This window comes from Asparagus officinalis, chromosome 3, assembly GCF_001876935.1.
Source record: "Asparagus officinalis chromosome 3, Aspof.V1, whole genome shotgun sequence".
Taxonomy (NCBI): domain Eukaryota; kingdom Viridiplantae; phylum Streptophyta; class Magnoliopsida; order Asparagales; family Asparagaceae; genus Asparagus; species Asparagus officinalis.
In genome coordinates, this window is record NC_033796.1 from 42,779,817 (window position 1) to 42,801,710 (window position 21,894).

The 21,894-nt window shown below is 34.9% G+C and overlaps 1 protein-coding gene across 10 annotated transcripts; it reads right to left on the bottom strand.

The window, feature by feature from the left end:
- Nucleotides 2,829–8,887, bottom strand: LOC109833955. Of its 10 annotated transcripts, none has more exons than XR_002245399.1 (8): nt 8,821–8,887; nt 5,570–5,725; nt 4,784–4,828; nt 4,605–4,697; nt 4,356–4,431; nt 4,218–4,255; nt 3,277–3,545; nt 2,829–3,101 (listed from the first exon to the last, which is right to left on the bottom strand). XR_002245399.1 is itself a non-coding variant. In XM_020401837.1 (7 exons), exons 4-7 carry the CDS (start codon nt 4,608–4,610, stop codon nt 3,336–3,338), a joined length of 360 nt encoding a protein of 119 aa, XP_020257426.1. In that variant the 5' UTR covers nt 4,611–4,678; nt 4,784–4,828; nt 5,570–5,725; nt 8,821–8,887; the 3' UTR covers nt 3,188–3,335. The 10 variants fall into 10 exon arrangements, 1 of the variants encoding a protein (XP_020257426.1); XR_002245398.1 differs by having other exon boundaries at nt 2,830–3,101; nt 4,605–4,678; XR_002245395.1 differs by having other exon boundaries at nt 4,356–4,678; nt 5,553–5,725.

Below are 21,894 nucleotides of genomic sequence, written 5' to 3' on the forward strand. Positions count from 1 at the left end.
TGATCAGTGCGAAGAGAGCTTCCGTGTAAAGAAGAAAAAAATATGGAGATAGTGAGCATCCTTGTCGCAGACCACGAGTAGGAGTGACCTGACCCACAATCTGCCCATTGAGGCAGAAAGAGAGTGAGGAAGTAGAGATACAGTCCAAGATGAGATGCCTCCAATGATCTGGAAGTCCCATGACCTGAAGGGCCTTGTCAGTAAACCCCACTCTACTCTATCAAATGCCTTACTCATATCCAATTTCAGTGTCATATGGCCAGACTGACCCCATCTCCTTTTTTGTAATGTGTGGAGAAGTTTAAAAGTAACAATGACATTGACCTGAATTGATCTCCCTAGGACAAAGGCACTCTGAAAGCATCCGATCAATCCGCCAAGAACTCGCTTCAGCCTATTAGTAATGGTTTTCGTGACAATCTTGTAGAACACATTACATAGACCAATGGGTCTAAAATCTGCCATAGTCTCAGGTGAATCCTTTCTGGGAATGAGAACCACATTGGTTTTATTCCAAGACCTGATAGACAAGCCCCCATTTAGAATCTTCAAACATGCAGCTAAAATATCTGGGCTAATAACAGACCACTGAGACTAAAAAAAGGATGCATGGAAGCCATATGGGCCAGGTGCCTTAGAAGGGCCCATAGATCGAAGAGCACCCCATACATCATCACCTGTAAAAGGCTCATAAATGATCCGGAGGTCATCCACTAAAAGCTTAGAAGAGATAATACCACCCACCTCAGCCAAAACCTCCTCTGAAGGAGTGGAAGAAAAAATAGTTCTGAGAAATACTCCTCAATAAGCGTTGCAATTCCCACCTGATCCTCCACCCAAGTGCCATTAGGATGACGTAGACGGCTAATAAAGTTCTTCCTCCTCCTAGTGGAAGCTCTAATATGGAAGAACTTGGTGTTACGGTCCCCGTCTCGGAGCCAATCAACCCTAGCTCGTTGTGGCCAGAAACTCTCTTCCCTATACTCAAGAACCTCCATCTCCTTCTCAAGTCTTCGGGTCTCAGCCATACGATCCCCCACATCAGGAGAAGAGTACAGAGGCTGGAGTTTTCGCTGAATAACTGTTAATCTGTGCCTCCATCTACCAAAACGCTCTTTGCTCCAACTACTGAGATTTGAGCACAACACCCTAGGTTCTGACAAATTGATTCACATAGACCCTGTTGTGTGGAGATCTCAGGCCAGACCCTACTAATAACATCACTCAAGTCATCCTCTTTGAACCAGAAGGCTTCAAAGCAGAAGGGACGACCATGCCTAACTGGAAGTGTGCGAGAAGCAGCATAATATAACATAACATGACGATGGTCAGAAACAGAGAAATCCAAGTGGTGTACCTCAGCAGTGGGAAATATGTCACGCCAGCCAGAGTCAGCTACCATCATGTCCATGTTTTGTTATGAGTTGGGATTTCTAAAATGTTGTTTTTTTTATTAATATTTTGGGATTTGGAATACTTCAATTTGTAATATTTTATTTGTTTCAAGCTCAAAAATTATAGCATTACCAAATGCCAAAATTTGGTAATATGATGAATATGCTATCTTGGTGAGGTTACCTCCCATAAAAAGATAAAATTGGGATTTGTAAATTTTTCTCTAATTAAGAGGTAAGCACACTCATTTATGAAATTTGTCAAAATCCTCTCCAATTGAGAGGATTTAGCAAATTCTAAAAATTGAGCACTTTTTACACTTTTGGTATTTAATATTTTAATAATTTTCTTAAAACAAACATCATATATGGACTCCCAAAATATAAACAAACTTACTTTTTGATCCCAAAACTTGTAATCCATACCAAATACCAAAAATTTTGGTGAAACGAACACCCCCTATAAATCTAACACTCACTGTATTTTGTGTATTGTACTCATTCCTATTTTGCATTAAAAAAATCATAACCACCCACTTGATAATTAATAGTTGTGATTAACTAGTGAACTACTTTATTGATAAGGGAAAAGATCCGATCTTTATGCATGACTTGCAAAGAGAATTGGGCCTTTAATTCTTTCCAAACGGAGAACATATGAGGTGTTGGGGGTTAGAAGATAAATTGATTTCTGTGCTGAGATCATACCATGCATCTCACCAATACATGGACCCTGCACAAATTCTGTCTACGGACTTCTACCAATGCAGGATTTACATAATATTTTTTATTTTTTTTATTCCGTAGAACTTCAATCACGTGTATATCAATGGAACCGATAATCAAATTCCAGTTTCACGTACACATAATTAGCTTAGATATTCTACAACAATAATTACTAAGCTTTTATTCAAAATGTTTAGAATTGGCTACATGAATTATATTCTTTCATTTAGTTTTATTATGGGTCATATCCTCTTTTAAGTTAACTAGTTAGATTGCACGTGCAATGCATGTGGTAATTTTTATTATTTATTTTAAATTTATAATTTTATTTAGGTATTGAATGTAAGTGATGGATGAAACATATAGACATAAGCTAAAAATTCAACATTTGAACAATAAAATTACATTTAGTGATTGATTGGTTGAGAGTACACATGCAACCTGTTATTTTTGACTAAATCTCAGCATACACAATACACACACAAAAGATTTACAAAAGCAATTTCAAACAGATTAACTTTATTATTCAGATACAAAAACCTCATTTCCTAAATTACCCCTACTCCTTTATTCTATTTACCACATCAGCCGCTAGTTTTTTTTCTCTTGACACGTAAGCTTCTAATATGTGTTTTATTTACGCAAATTACACTTGGTAGGGGTAATTACGAAAGTTAGCGTTAACAATAAATAAGTAAATGAATATAAGTTATTCGAGAAATTACATTGCTTAAGGTGCATTCTACTATTGTATCTTTCTCCGAACACAATATGATATCATGTAAAACATCACCAAAAATGGCAAACAAACACTGGCAATAATTAGGGAAAATACATGAAAAATTTCATCGTGATTACAATAGAAGCAAGTCAATAATCACCTTTCCGGTCAAAAGAAGTCACACAAGACACTCGGGCAATGGTTCCTTCCCACCGCTTGCAGCAGGTAATACTTTCTGGCATTCTGGGATAGAAAGCCCCCTGAAAATATAAACGTTGCGTCATCTATTTAAATATTTTGGCCAGGCTCAGACATTCTAGAAGGAAGCACACCAAAAGTCTGCTAATGTTGTATCAAAGTTTCATTCTTTTGGCAATATTTTTAAAAAAAGTACACTTGTCTTCAATACATAGCATATATTACAATCAAACTCACGTCATCAGGATCAAGTAGTGATGTTTCTCACAATAATCCAGTCATTCCTCTCATTCCACCTATAACCTATCAAAATTCAACGACTTGAGATCAATTAACGTTATCCACACACTATCGGCTATGTGCCAGTAATAGGTGTGTTGCCCACATAACCACATGAGAAACATAAAATTGACATATCTGTAATTTGTTGAGATGAGCCCCATATCCACAGTGATGTTGCCAAGTTGAACTTTTCTATGTTCTGATTTTAGCTTCTTCAACCGCTCCTACAATGTATAGTAAAATAAACAGGGTAAGGCTCAAGAAATCAAGCAATTATAAGCAAAAAGTAGCATAAGTCTGAATGTTATATTATTATTACAATGCATAGAGAGAAGAAAGCTTGATTTTGGGTTTAAAAATAACATGTTTGATGTTTAATGTTTTAGGTTTTAGTTTATGTGTCATCTTTAATGTATGCTTTGAATAACTACTCTACATTCAGTATCATCTGAAAACTAATATTTTGCAAATAATTTCTAAATGTGCGTTGATCTATTAAATTTCTTATTAAAATCAAGCAATATCTTATTTGTAAATCTTTTGTGTGTGTTTTGTATATGCTAAGATTTAGCCATAGAGAACTTGTTGCACGTGCGTAAATTTTATTGGATAATTTTTTATTAATAATATGAATATAGATGTTTGAAAATCCTTCACTTGCATCTTTCCCTGCTATCCTATTACCACTACCAATTTTAGATAGCTAATAAATATCTCTGTATACTTTTTCTGATGTCTGAAATTAATGTTTAACAAGATGAACGAGTGCTAATTAAGCTGAAGAAAAAAATTATGCAAGCAAGAGTAAACAAAATGTATGCCACTCACACAAATATTATAAAAAAAATCCTCAAGTAATTGAAGATGCGGTCAAATGACCTCATAATTCTACTTACCTTCTTGTTCGCAGCAGCAAGTTCCTCCTTTATTTTTCCTTCAAACAAACATATATTTTTAAGACAGATCGCAGCACATCAGTATGGTAGAAACATGCTCAAGAAATAAAAAAAGTAAAATTTATGAAGAGATCTCACCATCATTTGGCTCCAATTCTAGTGCTTTTTTGAAATTTTCTACCGCAACATCCACATTATTCAGTGCTATTTGTGCCTGGATAATTTATAAGGCTAAAACTTAGCCACCTAAAGCATGAGCAGTCACAATATAGCCAATATATATTTCTGCTCAAAATAACGATGATAGGAGTAATATTCCTATTTATGATAGGAGTAAGATATATGAACCGGTAATACCACTATTATTGGTTTGAGGAAGTATTTCACCATCATAAGTAGTTGTGTCCAAATTGGTAACAGCTTCACTTCCGTTATTTTTTATTGTTGCCCTGTCATAAGCCCTGACCACCAACAGAAGAACTGTGGTAGTTAGCAACCACGTTAAACTTGTTATTCATACTAAGGAACTTATTGCTAACATGTAGAAAATTAGTGTTCGGTAGGACCTTGCAGCTTTAATTTCGCTATCAAATAACCCAAGATATATATACCTGCAACAAGAGAATGAATAATCAAGAATAAACATGAAGTAATGAGCATTTAGAAAACAATTACACCTACAAGAGCTTTTAAAAATGATGTCACTGTTTGAGATGAGGACCCAAAAAGAAGGGAAATTGACTTGTGCGCTGAATATAGATTCTTATCGACTAAAATTTAACAATCACAAACAAGAACAAAAGCAAGGTGAAAAAAAGGAGTCGTATGAGAGGATGCACATTGCTAATATTGCTCAAGAAAGAGGTGGAGGAAAACCATAGGCACCCATGCAATGAAAGATGCAACTAAAGTTCCTCCTCTAAAGTTTAATTTATCACTTTTTGGAATTTTAAGTTTATAACTCCCATGTTGAGGAAAATAGTTTTCCCTTGCCTGTGAAATGTCACTTTGGAACCAACTGATGGTAGGGTAGATGATGACCTGATTCATCTCCGACTCACCGAATTGTAAGTAAAATAAAGATGCGATTAAATAAACACCCACACTTCAGAAGAATATTAGCAAGATAGAATCAAGATAATTTCCTAGCAAAAATTAAATAAAGCATGTAGATAAATGGCCCTTGCTTAGAAGATTGGTTTCTCCACATAGCTTCGAAAAAGTATTGTACATTTCATCAATTGTTATTCAAAATTTGTTAATGTGATTAGCATTTTTATTATGATTTGTGGATATTTAGCCATCAAGAAAACATCCAGTGAACACTTTCCATACAAGTTAGAAGGTTTTACGTCTTAGGACAGATATCTAAGGAATTGTCCCATGCGAGCTTCCCACCGGCCACATTTGTGAAGTGTCACCCCTCTATACCTGGAGCTCCCACAAGCAAATCCATTGATTTGGCGACAAAATATATGCACAAACTCTTCCTTTGTCAGGTTCTTCATCTGAAAGAAAGAAAAACCAGGAAAAAAACCAAATTAAAACTAAATCATTCATTTACAAATAGATCGGTAGATAATAAAGTATCCAATCATCCAGACATGTTTAAGATCATCCTCATAATCACTAATATTGAAGTTGATATCAGCATCAACCCCACGAAGTCATTGTGCATGTATGTTAAAATAAATATCTAGAGTTATGAAAAAAATGTTGGAATTGGCTTTTTGGAGCGTATACCGTAAATAAACCTAAATTATCATCACATTTATATTTATGTTGATTTGATAAGTTCGTGTGTTCTCAATTCTTATTCATAATTCAAATGTAGCACCCATCAGAACTTGCCTTAACAAATTCTCTAAAAATGTCCTCGTGTTAAATGCATGATTTTTATTCTCCTAAATTTCCTTGGCTAAAGCCCTTTGGATAATTACAAAAGTTGTTCTACTGCAACAAATACACATGCTCTCCTTTGATACATTACACATATTATTTAATTATTATTATTTTTAGCCGTTACTGGTTCTTTTGATGCCATATCTCATCTTTTGTGTTGAAGTAGTGAGAAGTTGTTCTCTTTGTTTCTATTTAATTATCTTTAGAGATGTTCTACCTATTCTAAAATGCAAATTAAACTATATCAATGTTGTCTTGGCTTTTATGTTTTGATTCAACTAAAAGGATCAAGGACTTTGTTATATTATACTATCATTTTCCTATCCCAATGCGCGAGCTAGATGTTCCCGTTGAATTATATGAAAGGAAGACCTATCCATTTGAATTCTCTACAGTTGAAATGCCGTATGAATCATATAATGGGGTAAACGTGAGGTTGGTGTAAGCTATAGTTATACTTGTATAGTCCCAAGTAAATGTTGTTGTTTCCTACAAAGCTTACACAATGTCCATTTATAATTTTTTTCCCCTCCATTTAGTAAGAGTGGTTTATTTTACATATTTTGTCATAATGAACTTTCTTGCATACCTTGAAAAAATGCATAAGAGATATTATGGTACCATATTATAAGCATCTAGCTTTCACATTGAAGAAATTGATAGACAGAAGGATCAACATCAGAAAAAGGATTCAAAATATCATGGTACCATGAATGATGAAGATGAAGAGAGCTTGAAGAAGGGAAATCATATAGGGGAAGATCTCAAAGCTGGGAAGAATTCTAAAAAGGAGATGAAAGAATGGGATGGAAAGAAAGATGATGGCAGAGGAATTAAAACTATTGATGATAGAAAGGGGAAGCACATCTATGGTTCTGTTAGCTATGATAGTGCTAATAGTGTAAGGCATGAAGGGAGGGGAAATTATCATGGGGGTGTTCCTACTCTACATGATTTCGAGGATGATTTTGATACCAACAGCAGAAAAATCATGAGGAAAACTTCAAACAAGTAGTTGAGAGGCCATATGTGCTAGGGAACCGAGAGTTTGGATTCTGATAGTTATTCTAGAAAACCAGGTATTAGAAAAAATGCTCAAACTTTAATTAAGAAACATAGTAGATGTGACACAGATTCAGATTCAGACTTGGACAGGAAACGAGACTAATACTCAAAAATCTGATTGTGATGATTCTGAATCTGATGGTAATTATCAGAAAATAAACAAAAAAGAAAAGGTGATTGAACACAAGAAGCATGGCAGAATGCACAAAGCCTTCACTTCAGACAGTGATAGTGACAAGGATTATGCCATGCATAACAAAGCTACTAAATTACAAGCTAAATAGAATTTAGCAATGGTCAGGGAGCACACATTTATTCTCAACCTTGTTGCTGGAAAGGAATTTAGCCGAGATTCCAAAATCCAGCTACAGTAACTTCCTATTAAGAATAATAATAAGTTCAGGAATCATCCCTTTATTCATAAGATGTGAGGTCATGATTGAGGAAAGACCTTAATAAGAAAAAGATAATAAACTCTTATTCATAAGATGTTCAACTTCTAGTTTACGGTTTGGAAAAAAATAGAAGGACTAAAATATGGGAATATCAGATACTTGAAGGAGGTGGACATCACATTATTCATAAATTTCTGTCGTTCAGCATTTTTTTAATACCTTTTGGTGAAAGTTGGAATTCTTCTTGAAACACATGAAGCATCAGGACCCAGTGCAGACTGACTTCTGAATGGACAACATTTAGTTTGCTTTAAAAAACCAATCAAACACTGCTTAATGTTAAAAAATTCCTGTAGATGACCATTATTTTAACAGCTCCCTGCCAGTGTAGGATGCTTTAAAATTTCTGAAGCCAGGAGGCATTTACTCCATATACTCTCTTGTAATCACCCATTTATTCTGTTTAACAAGCTGTTAACTTGATTAGAAGTTAGAACACAACAACCTGTACAAAGCTTAGATGGCCCATTCATTAGCCTTAAAATTTGAAATGTGCTTCAGAAATTATAAACAATATTCATGATTAAATTTGAAAACAAAAGAAGATAAGTTGATTAATTAATGTTTTTTCTCATAATGTCTCTAACTAAAAACAATCATGCAACTTTATTTTTAATTTCTGATTAAGTCGTATACACATGGGCGCATCCCCATTGATTGCATTAGCAATTTACATAAGGCTCAGTACATCTAAACCACACACACGTTTACAGGTTTTACAATTTTTGGTTTTGGAGAGTAGAAAACAACTTTCATAGGAAATCCAAGGAAGAGAGCACATATACAAATAAATTTCAAAATAAAAATCAAAGTATAGAAACTACGCAACTCATACCTGAATATTTTATTTGATTCATAAAATCACGAAAGACATAAGCTCAGGCATTCTACTCTAATCTCTGCTGGTTCAGTTCCTAATTATTCCAAACATATCCATTGCTTTGGTCGGTCCTAAACATTGTTGGAAGGTAGGCCGACCCATCCTACTAAGTAAGGGAACATCCGGCACATCAAGCTAAGATGACTCTTAAGGAGGTTGTTCTTGGAACTTCATTGTTTAAGTGGAAGGGGGTTATAGGGGAAAGAAAGAGGATTTTCTAGTTCGAAAGGATGAAATGATAAGATAACAATGATATAAATTTCAAAATCAAAATCAAATTTAGAAAAGGATGAAATGTTACATTCTTCGATGGTTTTCCTTCTTGATCCGATCAAATGCCCAAAATCTGAGAACTGAGGAGATTGTGAATGCGTGTGGTGGTGGGCCACACCCACGTGTTTGTAAGGCCACTAGTTTAGCGGTGTGAGCAAAGCAAATCTTAGGGATTTGTGAAGAGAGTTTTGTGCAGTCTCTTGTGTTTTCTTTTGTGAGAGATTAGAGAGTTAGTTTGAGGGTTTATTTTGTGAGATTGTAAACCTATTGTATTTTCTCTCTAATAGTAGATCCTCCTCCTTGCCCCGTGGACGTAGGCAGTTTGCCGAACCACGTAAAATTGGTTGTTTGAGTTTGTGGCCATTGTAATAGTTTTTAGGATCCCTCGACGCGCAGTCCTAGAGCTGACGAGAGGAAGAGCAAATATCCCACTTTGATGGGATATTAGGCTTTCAGATTCTTGTTCCCTTTGAGAAACAAGAATTCTTATCGATCTTTCTCTCTTATTGTGCACCAGAAACTCTGCCGAAATTTCCGCTGCGCACAACAAGTGGTATCAGAGCCCAGATTCCAGATCTAGGGTTTGGTTGGAGGAGTAGATCAATTTGGAGGCCCGTTTAGGACTTCGTTGGTGATAAAGGTGGGATCTTTTGGTAAAGACTCTATCTTTCAGTTTTGGATCTATTCTTTGTTCGTTGGTGCGTAAGATGTCGGGGAAAGAAGGTGCTTCGGGTGTCGAGGGTGGTGCTTCTGGCGTGAAGACCATTCAGAGTTTGAATATCCACTCTATGAAGATAGATGTGGAGAAATTTAATGGCACAAACAACTTTGGATTATGGAGATGCGAGGTTTTGGATGCGCTGAACGCGCAGAATTTGGAGGATACCTTGGAGTTAGATGGCAAGCCAGATGAGATTGAAGAGAAGGTTTGGAAAAAGATGAATCGAACGGCGTGTGGTGTGATTAGGTCTTGTTTGACTCAAGATCTAAAATATGATGTGATGAATGAGACTTCTGCGAAGAAGATTTGGGAGATTCTCGAAAGCAAGTATTTGACCAAGAGTGTGGAAAATCGCTTGCATTTGAAGAGGAGACTTTATCGTTTCCAGTTGAAGAAGGGAACCTCCATTAGAGATCACATGAACCACTACACAAAGCTTCTTGCGGATTTGGCGAATGTGGTGTCAAGATTGAAGATGAGGACAAGTCGTTGCTGTTGTTGAGTTCCTTGCCCGACGAGGAATATGAGACATTCGTCCTTACTCTGATTAATGGGAAGGCATCACTTTCGTATAGTGATGTCACTGCTGCACTTGTGAATTATCAGCTTCGAAAGAAGGATAAGGAGGCTTCAGTTGAGCCGGTAGCAGAGGCGTTGGTCGCAAGAGGGAAGAATCCAAACCGAAAGAATTGGAAGTCACAGTCTAGATTAGGAAAAGATCAGTGTGCTTAGTGCAAGGAGACTGGTCATTGGAAGAAAGACTGCCCAAAGCTCGACGAATGGATGAAGAATAAGCAGAAGGGAAAAGGGAAGCAGCCATCATCAGAAGCAAATATCGTATCAGATGGTAATAATTCTGACTCTTCTATTTATTCGCTTTCTATCAGTCCTACAGATAGCTATTCGGAGGAATCTGAATGGATGTTGGATAGTGGTGCGACCTATCCTGTGTACCCTAGAAGGGAATGGTTCTCCAGTTTTGAGAAGCTGGTGGATAGTGGTGTGGTGTACATGGCTGATAACCGTGCATGCCAGATCCTTGGGATAGGAAGAATTCGCATAAAGATGTTTGACGGGACTGTTAGAGAGTTAAACAATGTGAGATATGTTCCTTCTTTGAGGAAGAACTTGATCTCGATTAGAGCTTTGGTTGGAGAGGGTCTGAAGGTTCGTGTTGAGGACATGGTTCTCGAGATTGCGAGAGACTCTTGTATTTTGATGAAGGGCGTCAGGAGAAATAACCTGTATTACTTGACTGGAGGTATAGTGGCAGGTGGAGAGCAGACGACTTCTGTTGATTCGACTAGACTGCGATATTTGGGGCTTGGCCATTCCAGTATTGATTCCTCGCATAGATTGAAAGAGGGTGCAAAGACCTGCAGTTTGAAGTCCAGTGAACATGTTGATGTGAGCAAGAAGACCGAGGTGAAGTGTGGCACATCTATTCACCGTGCTAAGGGTCGTTCTAGAGGAGTTCACGTGGATGTTTGGGGGCCTTCTAAGGGAGCATCATTGGGAGGTAATAGAAGTTTGGTTTCCTTTGTTGGTGATGTTCTAGGAGTGTTTGGGTTGCAACCAAATCCCCTTTGGAGAAAGTCCTAGTGGTATCCAACAGAGTGAAGAAGTGTGTAAGAGACAGAAAGGTGAAGGTACTCCATTCTGGTGGGAGGTACAAGATGGACCTATTTCTGTATTGGAGCCGAGCTCACGGCATTGCGAGACACTTCATTGGAAAGGAAATCTTGAGGCAACTAGATAGGGTGACAAATTTGGAGAACCGTGCCTTGCTAGAGGAGGATCGGTGTTTGTGGTCGAGCAATGGTTTGCAGAAGAGTTTCTGGACAGAGGCTTCGACATATTTGGGTCATCCTATTAAAGAGTTGTCAACTGTTGCGATTGGAGGTAAAATTCCATTGGAAGATAGGTCTGGTAGTGTCACTTTGGTTGAGGCTTCGATGAGGAAGCCAATTGACTCTCAGCAGGTGGAGAGGTTTGGACAGACCTTAGAGGTATCGCAGCGGGTGGAGATGGATGCTACTCCACATTGGGTGAAGATTACTCCAGATCATTCTGCATTGGTTGGGATTCTAGCTGAGGTGACACAGCGTGGGAGTCATTTGAATTCGGATGCGGATGATAAGTTGGGTTTTGATTCGAGTGTAGCTGATAGACATAGTTTGGATATGGCAAGTGGTTCACCTCAGGTGAAGGTGTTTGAGGCCATTGGAGGTGCTATCAGTCGCAGACTTGATCGTGATGTTGGAGAAGGGTTGCGAACTCTTCTAGTGGATTGAGGCCTTTAGAGGCCATTTGGGTGAACTACGTTCGGCTTGATTCCTTGGGCAAGAGGATACGTAGGCAGTCTTTATGATGCAGCCAGGTTGGATTTTGATGGGGGTGAGATTGATTTGGTGAGTAGATACCGACGTTTGGAGAGTATTCACATTCTCATTTGGGTTCTCGACTTGTTGTGGATTGAGTTCGTTATCGTGAATTGTTTCACTTCGTCCTGGACACAACAAGTGAGGCATTTAGTTAGGTTGGTATCGGCTCAGTTTTGGAAAAACTTCACCGAGGTGGAGAATTGTGAATGCGTGTGGTGGTGGGCCACACCCACGTGTTTGTAAGGCCACTAGTTTAGCGGTGTGAGCAAAGCAGTACGTGGGGGAGAGTGCGGAAGCGGCAGGCCCAGGCCCAGTTTCGGTTTTGGCCTGGTTCTTTCTCCTATAAATAAGTTAATGCTCCTAGGTTTTTTCGTCGAGCAGAGGCAGGGTACGTACAAGAAAATAATTAGCGGCGGCTACAAGTGTTTTCGGCAGAGTTTATTCGACAGGGAAGTTGAAGGCAGACCGACTGATTTTGATCAATCTCTTTTTGAGGGTCTTGTGCATCGTCTTGAGAGATAATTGTGTGAGAGGTTTGAGAGATTGTATGAGGGTTTAGATTGAGTGATTGTAAACCCTAGTTGTATTCTCTCCTCTCTAATAGTAGATCTCCCCCTCCTTGCCCCGTGGACGTAGGCAGTTTGCCGAACCACGTAAAATTAGTTTGTTTGAGTTTGTGGCCATTGTAATAGTTTTAGGATCCCTCGACGCGCAATCCTTGAGCTGACGAGAGGAAGAGCAAATATCCTACTTTGATGGGATATTAGGCTTTCAGATTCTTGTTCCCTTTGAGAAACAAGAATTCTTATCGATCTTTCTCTCTTATTGTGCACCAGAAACTCTGCCGAAATTTCCGCTGCGCACAACAGAGATGATGACAGAGGAGGTGCGGTGATGATGAGGGCAATAATACTCATCGTTAGCAATTAATGATTTAAGAAAGTGGGAGGGTGTCGCCGAAGCTAAAACGTAACCTATGATGGCTGCTAGAGCGAAGTCGTAACCGACGAAGAGGAGGATGAAAGGAACGAAGGATTAGGGCTCCCAATTTCTGAACTCTGTTTAACCATGAAAAGGGATAAAGTTGTTATATTTACAATAGTTAAAGGGTATTTTAGGTAAGGAAAAGTTTTTCTAGAACTCCCTCTTTTAAAGGGTAGATGATTATTATCATATCATTCTGAATTGTTTCCAATCAAGTGCTCTTAAATCTTTTCTCCCGTTAACCTATAATATTATCATTTTTTCTAATCGGTGCGCTAAGAGGTCTTCGTTAGATGTGTCTAAACTACATTAGTCAATTTTCTCACATGTAATCCTCGATGGGAGCAACTTCTAGTTACTACGAATGCATTAATTTCTTATTCTATATTTGAGTGCATTCGTAGCAAATTAGCTAAGATACTCTGAAGGTATTAAAATCTCCGTATATACATATGTGTATATTATCCGTTATAGGGTTAATTGTAAATAGACCTCTTGTAGTATCACCCAATTGGAAAAAAGACCTCTTATAATTCTATTCACACGAATAAACCCCCGAGTGATATTTTTAATTCTTAAACTTGTTAAAAATATTAAGGAGGCGAATAGATCGCCTATAGTTCCATTCGTGATGATAGACCACCAATTACTTTTTTTTTTTTGCTTTTAAAAGAGTTCAAAAAGTTCTCTATGGGAGTTTGTTCACACTAAGCCAATACAACAAGGGGTTTGTTTGCCACAAATAGAGCTACAGGGTCTATTCCCAGCTAGGTGATACTACAGAGGGTCTCTTCACAATTGGGTGATACTAGATATGGTCTCTTATAGGGTTGTCCAAATGGGCCCAATGCTCGGACCCGGCCAGGCCGGAGCCCGAACCGTACCCGAGCAAAGCCTGGTTTTCCGGGCTAAACTAGGCTCCCGGTCTGGGCTCGGGTTACCTCCGCGAAACCCGCATCGGGCCCGGCCCGGCCCACGTTGGACTGGGTGGCCCGGACCCAGCTAGGACCAAGCTCGACCAAGCAATTAAGAAGACCAATCGAACCGGGTCGGCCCGGTCCTGTCCAAATGGTAAAAAATAAGACCATTGGACAGGACGGCCTGGGCCTAACCCGGTACAACGGTCATATTTTTGACCGTTGTACTGAGCCGGGTCTGTGCTCGGTCCGGTCTGCCAAAAATAGCCTATAACGGCTATTTTTGGTTAATTGACCAAAATACCACAAAAACGGTAAAAAACGACCAAAATTTGATGGTATTTTGGTGATTGGCTAGGGGGATGCTGGGGGTTTTATTTATTTTTTTCATCCAAAACTCATCTACTTCTCTCTAATACTCTCTTATACTCTCTAATACTCTCTTATTCTCTCTTATAAAGTTATACTTTCTAATTCTTCAATCAATTGACTTCCTCCTCCGATTATGAAAGGCAAGTTCTAACTCCCGATATTGAAATGAGTCATACTCCTACTACACATACAGGAGCTATTCCTACCGATGTTGATCCTGAATCCGGTGACGATGATACCGTACCTAGAGCTCCTAAAAGTCCGAGATCCGAAGTGTGGAATTTTTTCGAGAAGATAGAAATTACCAAGAATCAACACGATACACGTCTCACTTAGAAGGCTAAATGTGCGTTGTGCGCCATATTTTCTAAGCTCATCATAAGAGCAGCACCAACCACTTCAAACACCATTTGGAAAAACACAACAGAGCTCAAGCAGCAACGTTTATAGGATACACCCGTCAATCTCTACTCTCTCAATCATCCACTTCCGGTAGCCTCGATTCCTGGAACTATGACGTAATTCAAGCTAGGAAATGTGTCATCAGGTTTCTTGTTTTTAAAAACCTTTCTTTTAAATTAGCAGGATATGATAAATTTGAAGATATGATTAGAGATGGTTTTTATCCTGCATTTAAAAAAATTCTTGTCAATATTGTTAACATTATATTTTAAAATATTATATTTAAAAATTGATATTTATACCCTCAAAAACCAAGCAGCCAAAACTAGTCGTTACTGTAGAAAATCTCCAATCGGTCGACTGATGACGATGTCGGACAACTGATGAGCTAGCTGTTACAACAACGGTAACAAAATAGCTGCGATCGGTCAACTGATAGTAACAATCAGTCGACTAATGAATACAGATCGGTCAACTGATTGATATCGGTCGACTAAGCAAAAACTAAAGCTGTAAATGCAGAACAATTTATCGGTCGACTGATGCAAGCCATTAGTCGACTAAAAACGCTGTTCAATCGACTGATAGAGATCGATCGATTGAGCATAAACTTTTCAGCAATTACAGAGCAGTTCATCGGTCGACTAATGAATAGTGTCGATCGACCGAAAAACATGCACAACCCAGTTTTGAACAGTAAATCTGATTTTCAAAGTGTGTTTAAAGTAGCAAATAAATTTTAAAAATTATGAAACTTGGAAAATGATTGTATGCATGAATTTGAACAAGAAAAAGATTTTTTTTAAATTGTATTTCCCATTTTGTAAAAACTCATGTATTTTACAAACTGTTCAAGAATACGAAATCGTCAAAACTTGATTTTGATGAAATCTTTTCAAATAAGTTTTGAAACACTTTTCAATAGATTAATAGATTTTAGGAAAGATATAAAATAGTGTAAACAAGTCTTTAATCCATAAACACATTATTTTCTAAATAAAGATGATAAATATGAAATATGTTAGAAACAAGTATGTATGTCTATAAATATAACTATTTGTTTCATATTATATGATTGAATTTGAAAGCTATAAAACGAAAACGTGTATGTGTGTAATATATGAGCTTTTAAGTATAAACACACAAGTATAACAACTAAACTAGAAACTATATACCCAAGCTAAAAAATCTTCGTTAAGCTTGTTCTTGGTAGAGGGATGAAGCGCGATATTGGATCTTTGACTTGAATGCGTAAAGGGCTTCAATCCAAATGCCGCCAACCTCCATTTGATATCATCATGAAGGCGCAATCCAACCAACCTCCGACATGAGGATCTTTGTGTAGAATACCTAACAAGCAAAAACAAATACTCGACAAATGATGTTAGGAATTGTTTGTTAATCATCAAAACTAGATTAGATAATAGGCTCATAAACATGATACCTAACAAGACCATCTGTTTGATAAGTAATATCAACACTATTTATGTATCCAGTACATTGGATTGATGATACTTGATAAATATTTCAAAGAGTTGTTTCTTTTATTGCATTTGAAGATTCACACATTAGTATTAATATTGGAAATTTAATAATGAAAGAACTTTCTAAATTAGATGTTTACAAATAAATATTTTCTCTTTCACTAGGTAATGCAAATAATAATAATATAGCTGTAGATCATATCAAATCATCTTTGCTATTACCATGTCATTGTGAAAAATTTCATATTAGATACATGTGTTAAAATTTAAAATTAATTGTTCAGTGTGCATTTAATGAAATTAATTCTATGATAGAAAAAGTTAGGGTTATAGCTTATGCTCATAATACTTCTGAACAAAGACTTAAAAGATGGAAAGTTTTGTGTAAAAGATAAATTTTAAACTCATGTTAATTCTAAAAGATGTAGATCATAGGTAAAATTCCACCTATGCAATGTTAAATGAGCAATATATTATACAAAAATATAAATAATTTTATTACTTTCTATGCTTCTAGTTCTACCTCTAGTAGTATATATATGAAATACTTGATGAAGAATAGACAGTTTTATGTAGTGTAAAAGAGATGCTAAAAGTTTTTTTTATGAAGCTATTATGTTATTATCTAGTTGTTATTATCCAACTATTACTCAAGCTGCTTTACAAGTTTTAAGTATTCAAACTTTTTTTTTACTAATTAATGTATGGATAATTATTTTGGAAATATGATTGTCAAATGAAAAGTAAATTTAATAAGTGTTTTAGACCTAGTTATTCCTATTATTTTTGGTTTAAGATTCTTATTGATCTATGTTTGAAGGATGTTGGCCTTCGAAATTTATTAAATTATTTATATGAGAACATGATAATAGATATTGATGATGGACAGACCGTTACTGCTCTTACTCATCATAACACTATTAAATATTATTTTAAAAAATTATATGAGGAGTGTGTAGGTACATATAGTATAATTTCACATCAACCTATCTTTTGCTTCTACGAGTTCAAGTCGGGGCAAAAGTAAGAGTTTTTGATAGGTAATTAATGATAGTGAGGCTAACTGGTAGCCGTGGATTTGGATCTGGATCATTATCAAGGGAAGTTTCTAAAATTGAACAATATTTATCCGCACCTTTAGTTAATGCTCGAAATAATGATTTTGATATTTTTGCAACGGTGGAGAGTATATGGAATAGTTTCATATCCTATACTTTCCATCATGACTCATGATTTACTTACAGTGCAAGTTTCTACGATAGCTTCGGAATCTGTCTTCAGCACATCAGGACGTTTGATTGACGACCACAAAACATCGCTAGATCCGTCTACCTTGTAGGCGGTAATGCGCCTACAAGATTAGTGGAGGTCAGAGAAAAGAACTCAAGGTATCGATCGAATGAGTAGTATTGAAGATAGACTTGATGAGTTGATAATAAGAGATAAAGATAAAGAATAGAAATTACCCATTGGTTTGTAATTTTTATTTTTTAGCCGTAACTTTGTGATAAATTATTTTCGAAAGAATTAGAAATGATAGTGATATAAATGAGTAGGTGCCAACCTAGTTGAGATGTATTCATCTATTGTGATGCGATAAATTTCAAAAAATAATTTATAATTGTTAGTGATTAATACTAAAGAATTTATTTTTTATCATTTTAATTTCTATGATATCTGTATTTGTAAATTGTATAATTACAAGTGATTAATAATATGATTGATTTTTTTTAATTTCACATGTTTATTTTTAACTAGATTTTATACACGTGCAATGTACGTGGTTAAATACCATGGTTAAATATTTTTGGCTTATTTTCAAAGTAAAATTTGTTCATCGATTCCACTTTAATAGTTTGTGCTCATTTTTGTCTCTAAATTTTTATATCGTGATTTTTTTTATGTTTGTTTACATGGCTACACTCAATTTAAATTTTTATGTTGATCTTTGAATTGAAAAAAAATAAATATAATTTGAAGCTAATTTGAATTTTTATATTATTTTGACCTATATGAAATCAAGCTTTATTTGAGAAAATACAATGTTGCAAAAGTTAAAATATTAAAATAGTGTTAGGTGAATATTTAAAACTAATAAGGCAAAATGATTGATTAAAAGTATGCTACAACAATATAAAAGAAAATATGAAGTTTGTTCCTAATCATTGATAGACTTCATAAAAAATTATAAATTAAAGATTAATACTAACTCTATTATACTTTTATATGATAAAAGTATCTACATAAGCATATGAAACTATTGAAAAAGTTCATGAAACTCCATTCTAAAGATTCCTAATTTCACTAAAAATAATTAAACTATTCTATAATATATTTTAAAAAATATTGTCTTTTATTCATTCTATTTTATTTTTTATTAAGCTAAGATCAATCCTTCTTCATCTTTTTTTTTCATGGGCAATTCTCTTGTCTTTATCATCTACATCGATTGTGATATAAAGTTGGAATTATATTTTTTATGTTGTTATCTTTCCTAAGCTCATTAATCTTTTATCTTCTTGTTTAACTTTACAAATATATATATATATATATATGAAATTCTTTGTGTTCCTAGTTTATTACTTAAATAAGATTAGAAGCTACCTGTTTTTTTCTATAATGAATTCTTCTGATATGCATCCAATAAGAGTTTCTATTATGTCAATGATATTACATTTGCTCTATCCCTCTTATTTTTCATAAAGATCTAAACTAAATACTTATATTTTTCATTACTAATTTCCCTTAAACTGTAATATTAATATTTAATTTCTTTAGTATTTGAAGAACAAAGTATAAAATTTATGAATACTTACTAATTTTTTTATATCTTCCATGGAGAATTCTTCTTTGATTGAGATAAAGTTGTTAAATAATTTTTTAACGCAACTCAGTCGGTGTTTCTTTAATAGATATGCTTTATGTTAATACTAATTCAAGTGATTTATGGATATTTTCTGAATTTTAAATTTATTTTCGCTATTTTCTCATTTCCAATGAAAATAGCTTAATTCTTTTGAAGTGTATCACTGAACATTCTGATATTTTCTCTATATGTAATTTCTTGTATTCTTTTACCCTATAAATATTTTTAAAATAAAAAATTAATATTTCTAAATTATAATTAATTAATGCTAGGCTATTATATTATAGTATTTTATCATTTTTATGGATTTAAACATTTATCAATTAATGTTACTAATGTATTTTTGCTGCTCCAACCTATTAGCTAGTAAAATTATATGTAGTTACTTTAATTTATATAGTAGCGATAATTTTAAGCTATAATATTTTTAAAAAAAATATTCCTTAGCCGGATGTTTTTAATCATTTCTTATTATTTTTATTTATTAATATCAACTTATACTATTTTTAGATGCTGAAAAGGGATAGTAAACCCTAAATTAGAAATTACACACACACACACACACACACACACACACACACACACACACACACATCTTAATGAAAAAAATACCAAACAATTACTCTTTTCTTTGCCAAGTTTTATAATTTCTGCCTTTTTTTATAGTTTTGAACTTTGAGGGTGTGATTTGTAGTTTTTCAAACTTTGGGAGAGTTTTTACAAAAAAATTTCTTTTAAGTTTGGTAGTTATAACTTCTATGTTTCATGTATTGGTGGTAATTTTTTTAAATGTCTGGATATTTCATACAACTTTGAAATTTTGAGGGTGCTTTTTACAATTATTAAAACTATAAATTAATTTTAGAAAAATTTAAATTTTAGTATTCTACCAATAGTTTCCAGATTTGATGTGTATTTGTTATAAATTTTAAAAATTTAGAGTTTTTTTTACAATTTTAAATTTTGAAGGAGTTTTTTATAATTTTTGTAACTTTAAGGTTAATTTCGGTAAATTTTAAATTTTTAGGTGCCTGAGGGTAATATCTTGAATTCATATTTTATTGTCTGCAAATTTTAAAATTTTAGAATTTTAGGACGATTTTTAATAATTTAAACTTTTGAGAGTATTTCTATAATTTTTGAGATATTGATGTGTTATTTAAAAATTTTAAATTCTTCAGAGGCTACTGTTAATTTCTTAATTTCATGTTTGTTGTTTTAAGTTTTAAAATGTCAGAAATTTTTGGGTGCATCATGGTAATCCCTAGAATTCATCTATGTTGTTTATAAGTTTTGAAATTTTTGAATTTCAGGGTGCTTGTTTGTGAACTTTTGAGGGCGTTTTTATAATTTTTGAGACATTAAGGTGCTAACTGTAAATTTTAAATTCTTCACGAACTGTTGTTAATTTCTTGATTTTATGTTTGTTATTTTAAGTTTTGAGACATCACGATGATTTTTATAATTTAAAACTTTTCAGGGTATTTTGTGCAATTTAATTTAAAACTTTTTAGGATTTTTTTGCAATACTTCATGTATTATAGTTTTAGCTACATACAATTTCTTTATCTTAACAAACTGATACCATAAAGATGTTTTGTATATTTTATTAATATTATTTTTTAAATTGTTAACCTATAGATAGTTCAGTAGGATTAGGATAGGACGTAATTATGATTAAGATAGATTAAGATATAAATAAAATATTCAAAATAATGAATGGTGATATTGACCGGTGAAAGATTTCCCTGAACTCGTGTTTTTAAATGGAGTATGATATGATATGATTACTCTTGAAATTTTATTTTTTTTAGAAAAACCTAATTTTTAAGGAAAAAAAGAAAAATAACCGTCCCGGCCCGATGCCTAGTCCGGGTGTCCGTGTCTCCCTTTTGTCTGGCTTGGATCCGGATTCCTGAGCCTGGTAGACTGGACCGGCCCGTATGGACAGCCCTAGCAATTAACCCTATGAATTTTATCGTGTCTCACTTTCCACATTGATATCTATGTATCTGCGCAAAAGCCTGAATAAATCAATCCATCGTAGACAATGAAAAAGATTTTAGATGATTCCAAAGAGAAACAAGAGAGCTGTAGACGGCTGTTTTCTCTTGTGGATGAAGTCCATAAAAGTTTGCGATTAATTCTATAAAAGGATGTAGATAGCTGCAGGCCAGTTATTAATATGGCAGGTGGATCATGGATGCAAGCTTTACTAACTTTTTTGCGCGCTTTAAATACGAGGGGGCAACTTGTCATATTTGATGCTTCTGAATAAAAAAAATTGCTATCAACTTGGAGAAAGTCATTTCAAACAAACGCCATGGTCCAACAAATAGATTCCACCAGGAGATTTGATAATTGATTTCAGGGGTAATTGCGAATAAGGTCACATTATGTAGTTGTGGGAATAGACCCCCTGCTGACTGAAATTTTTTTGACTCAAAAAATCATTAAAAGATTTTGAAAAGGCGGAAAGATTCCTTATAGTTCACTTGATGAGGATAGATGCTCAATTGTTAATTTTTTTTTATTTGAAGGAGTCGAAGCATTTTACTAAGGAGGTGTATTCACAGCTGCCTGTACTACCAGGGGATTATTTGCGCAAATAAAGGACAAATTTTCAAAACCACCCCTTTTAGGATTTTATTTGCAAAAAACGACCCATTTTGAAAATAATTATAAAAACCGACCTGTTTTCAGCCCAGCGCTAAAAACAGGTCGGTTTTTGTAAAAAAGTTTCCGAAACATCACGGGAGTTCAACTCCCTTGAAGTTTATTGAGAAATTAAACTTCACGGGAGTTGAACTCCCGTGAAGTTTAGTTTCCACTTAAAACTCCACGGGAGTTGAACTCCCGTGGAGTTACAGTCAAAAATTCCCAGAGAGTCGATCTCTGGGAATTTTGGGCTGCAAATTCACGGGACAGTTAGTATTAGGCGTTGATTTGTATTATGTATCGTTTTGCACTAT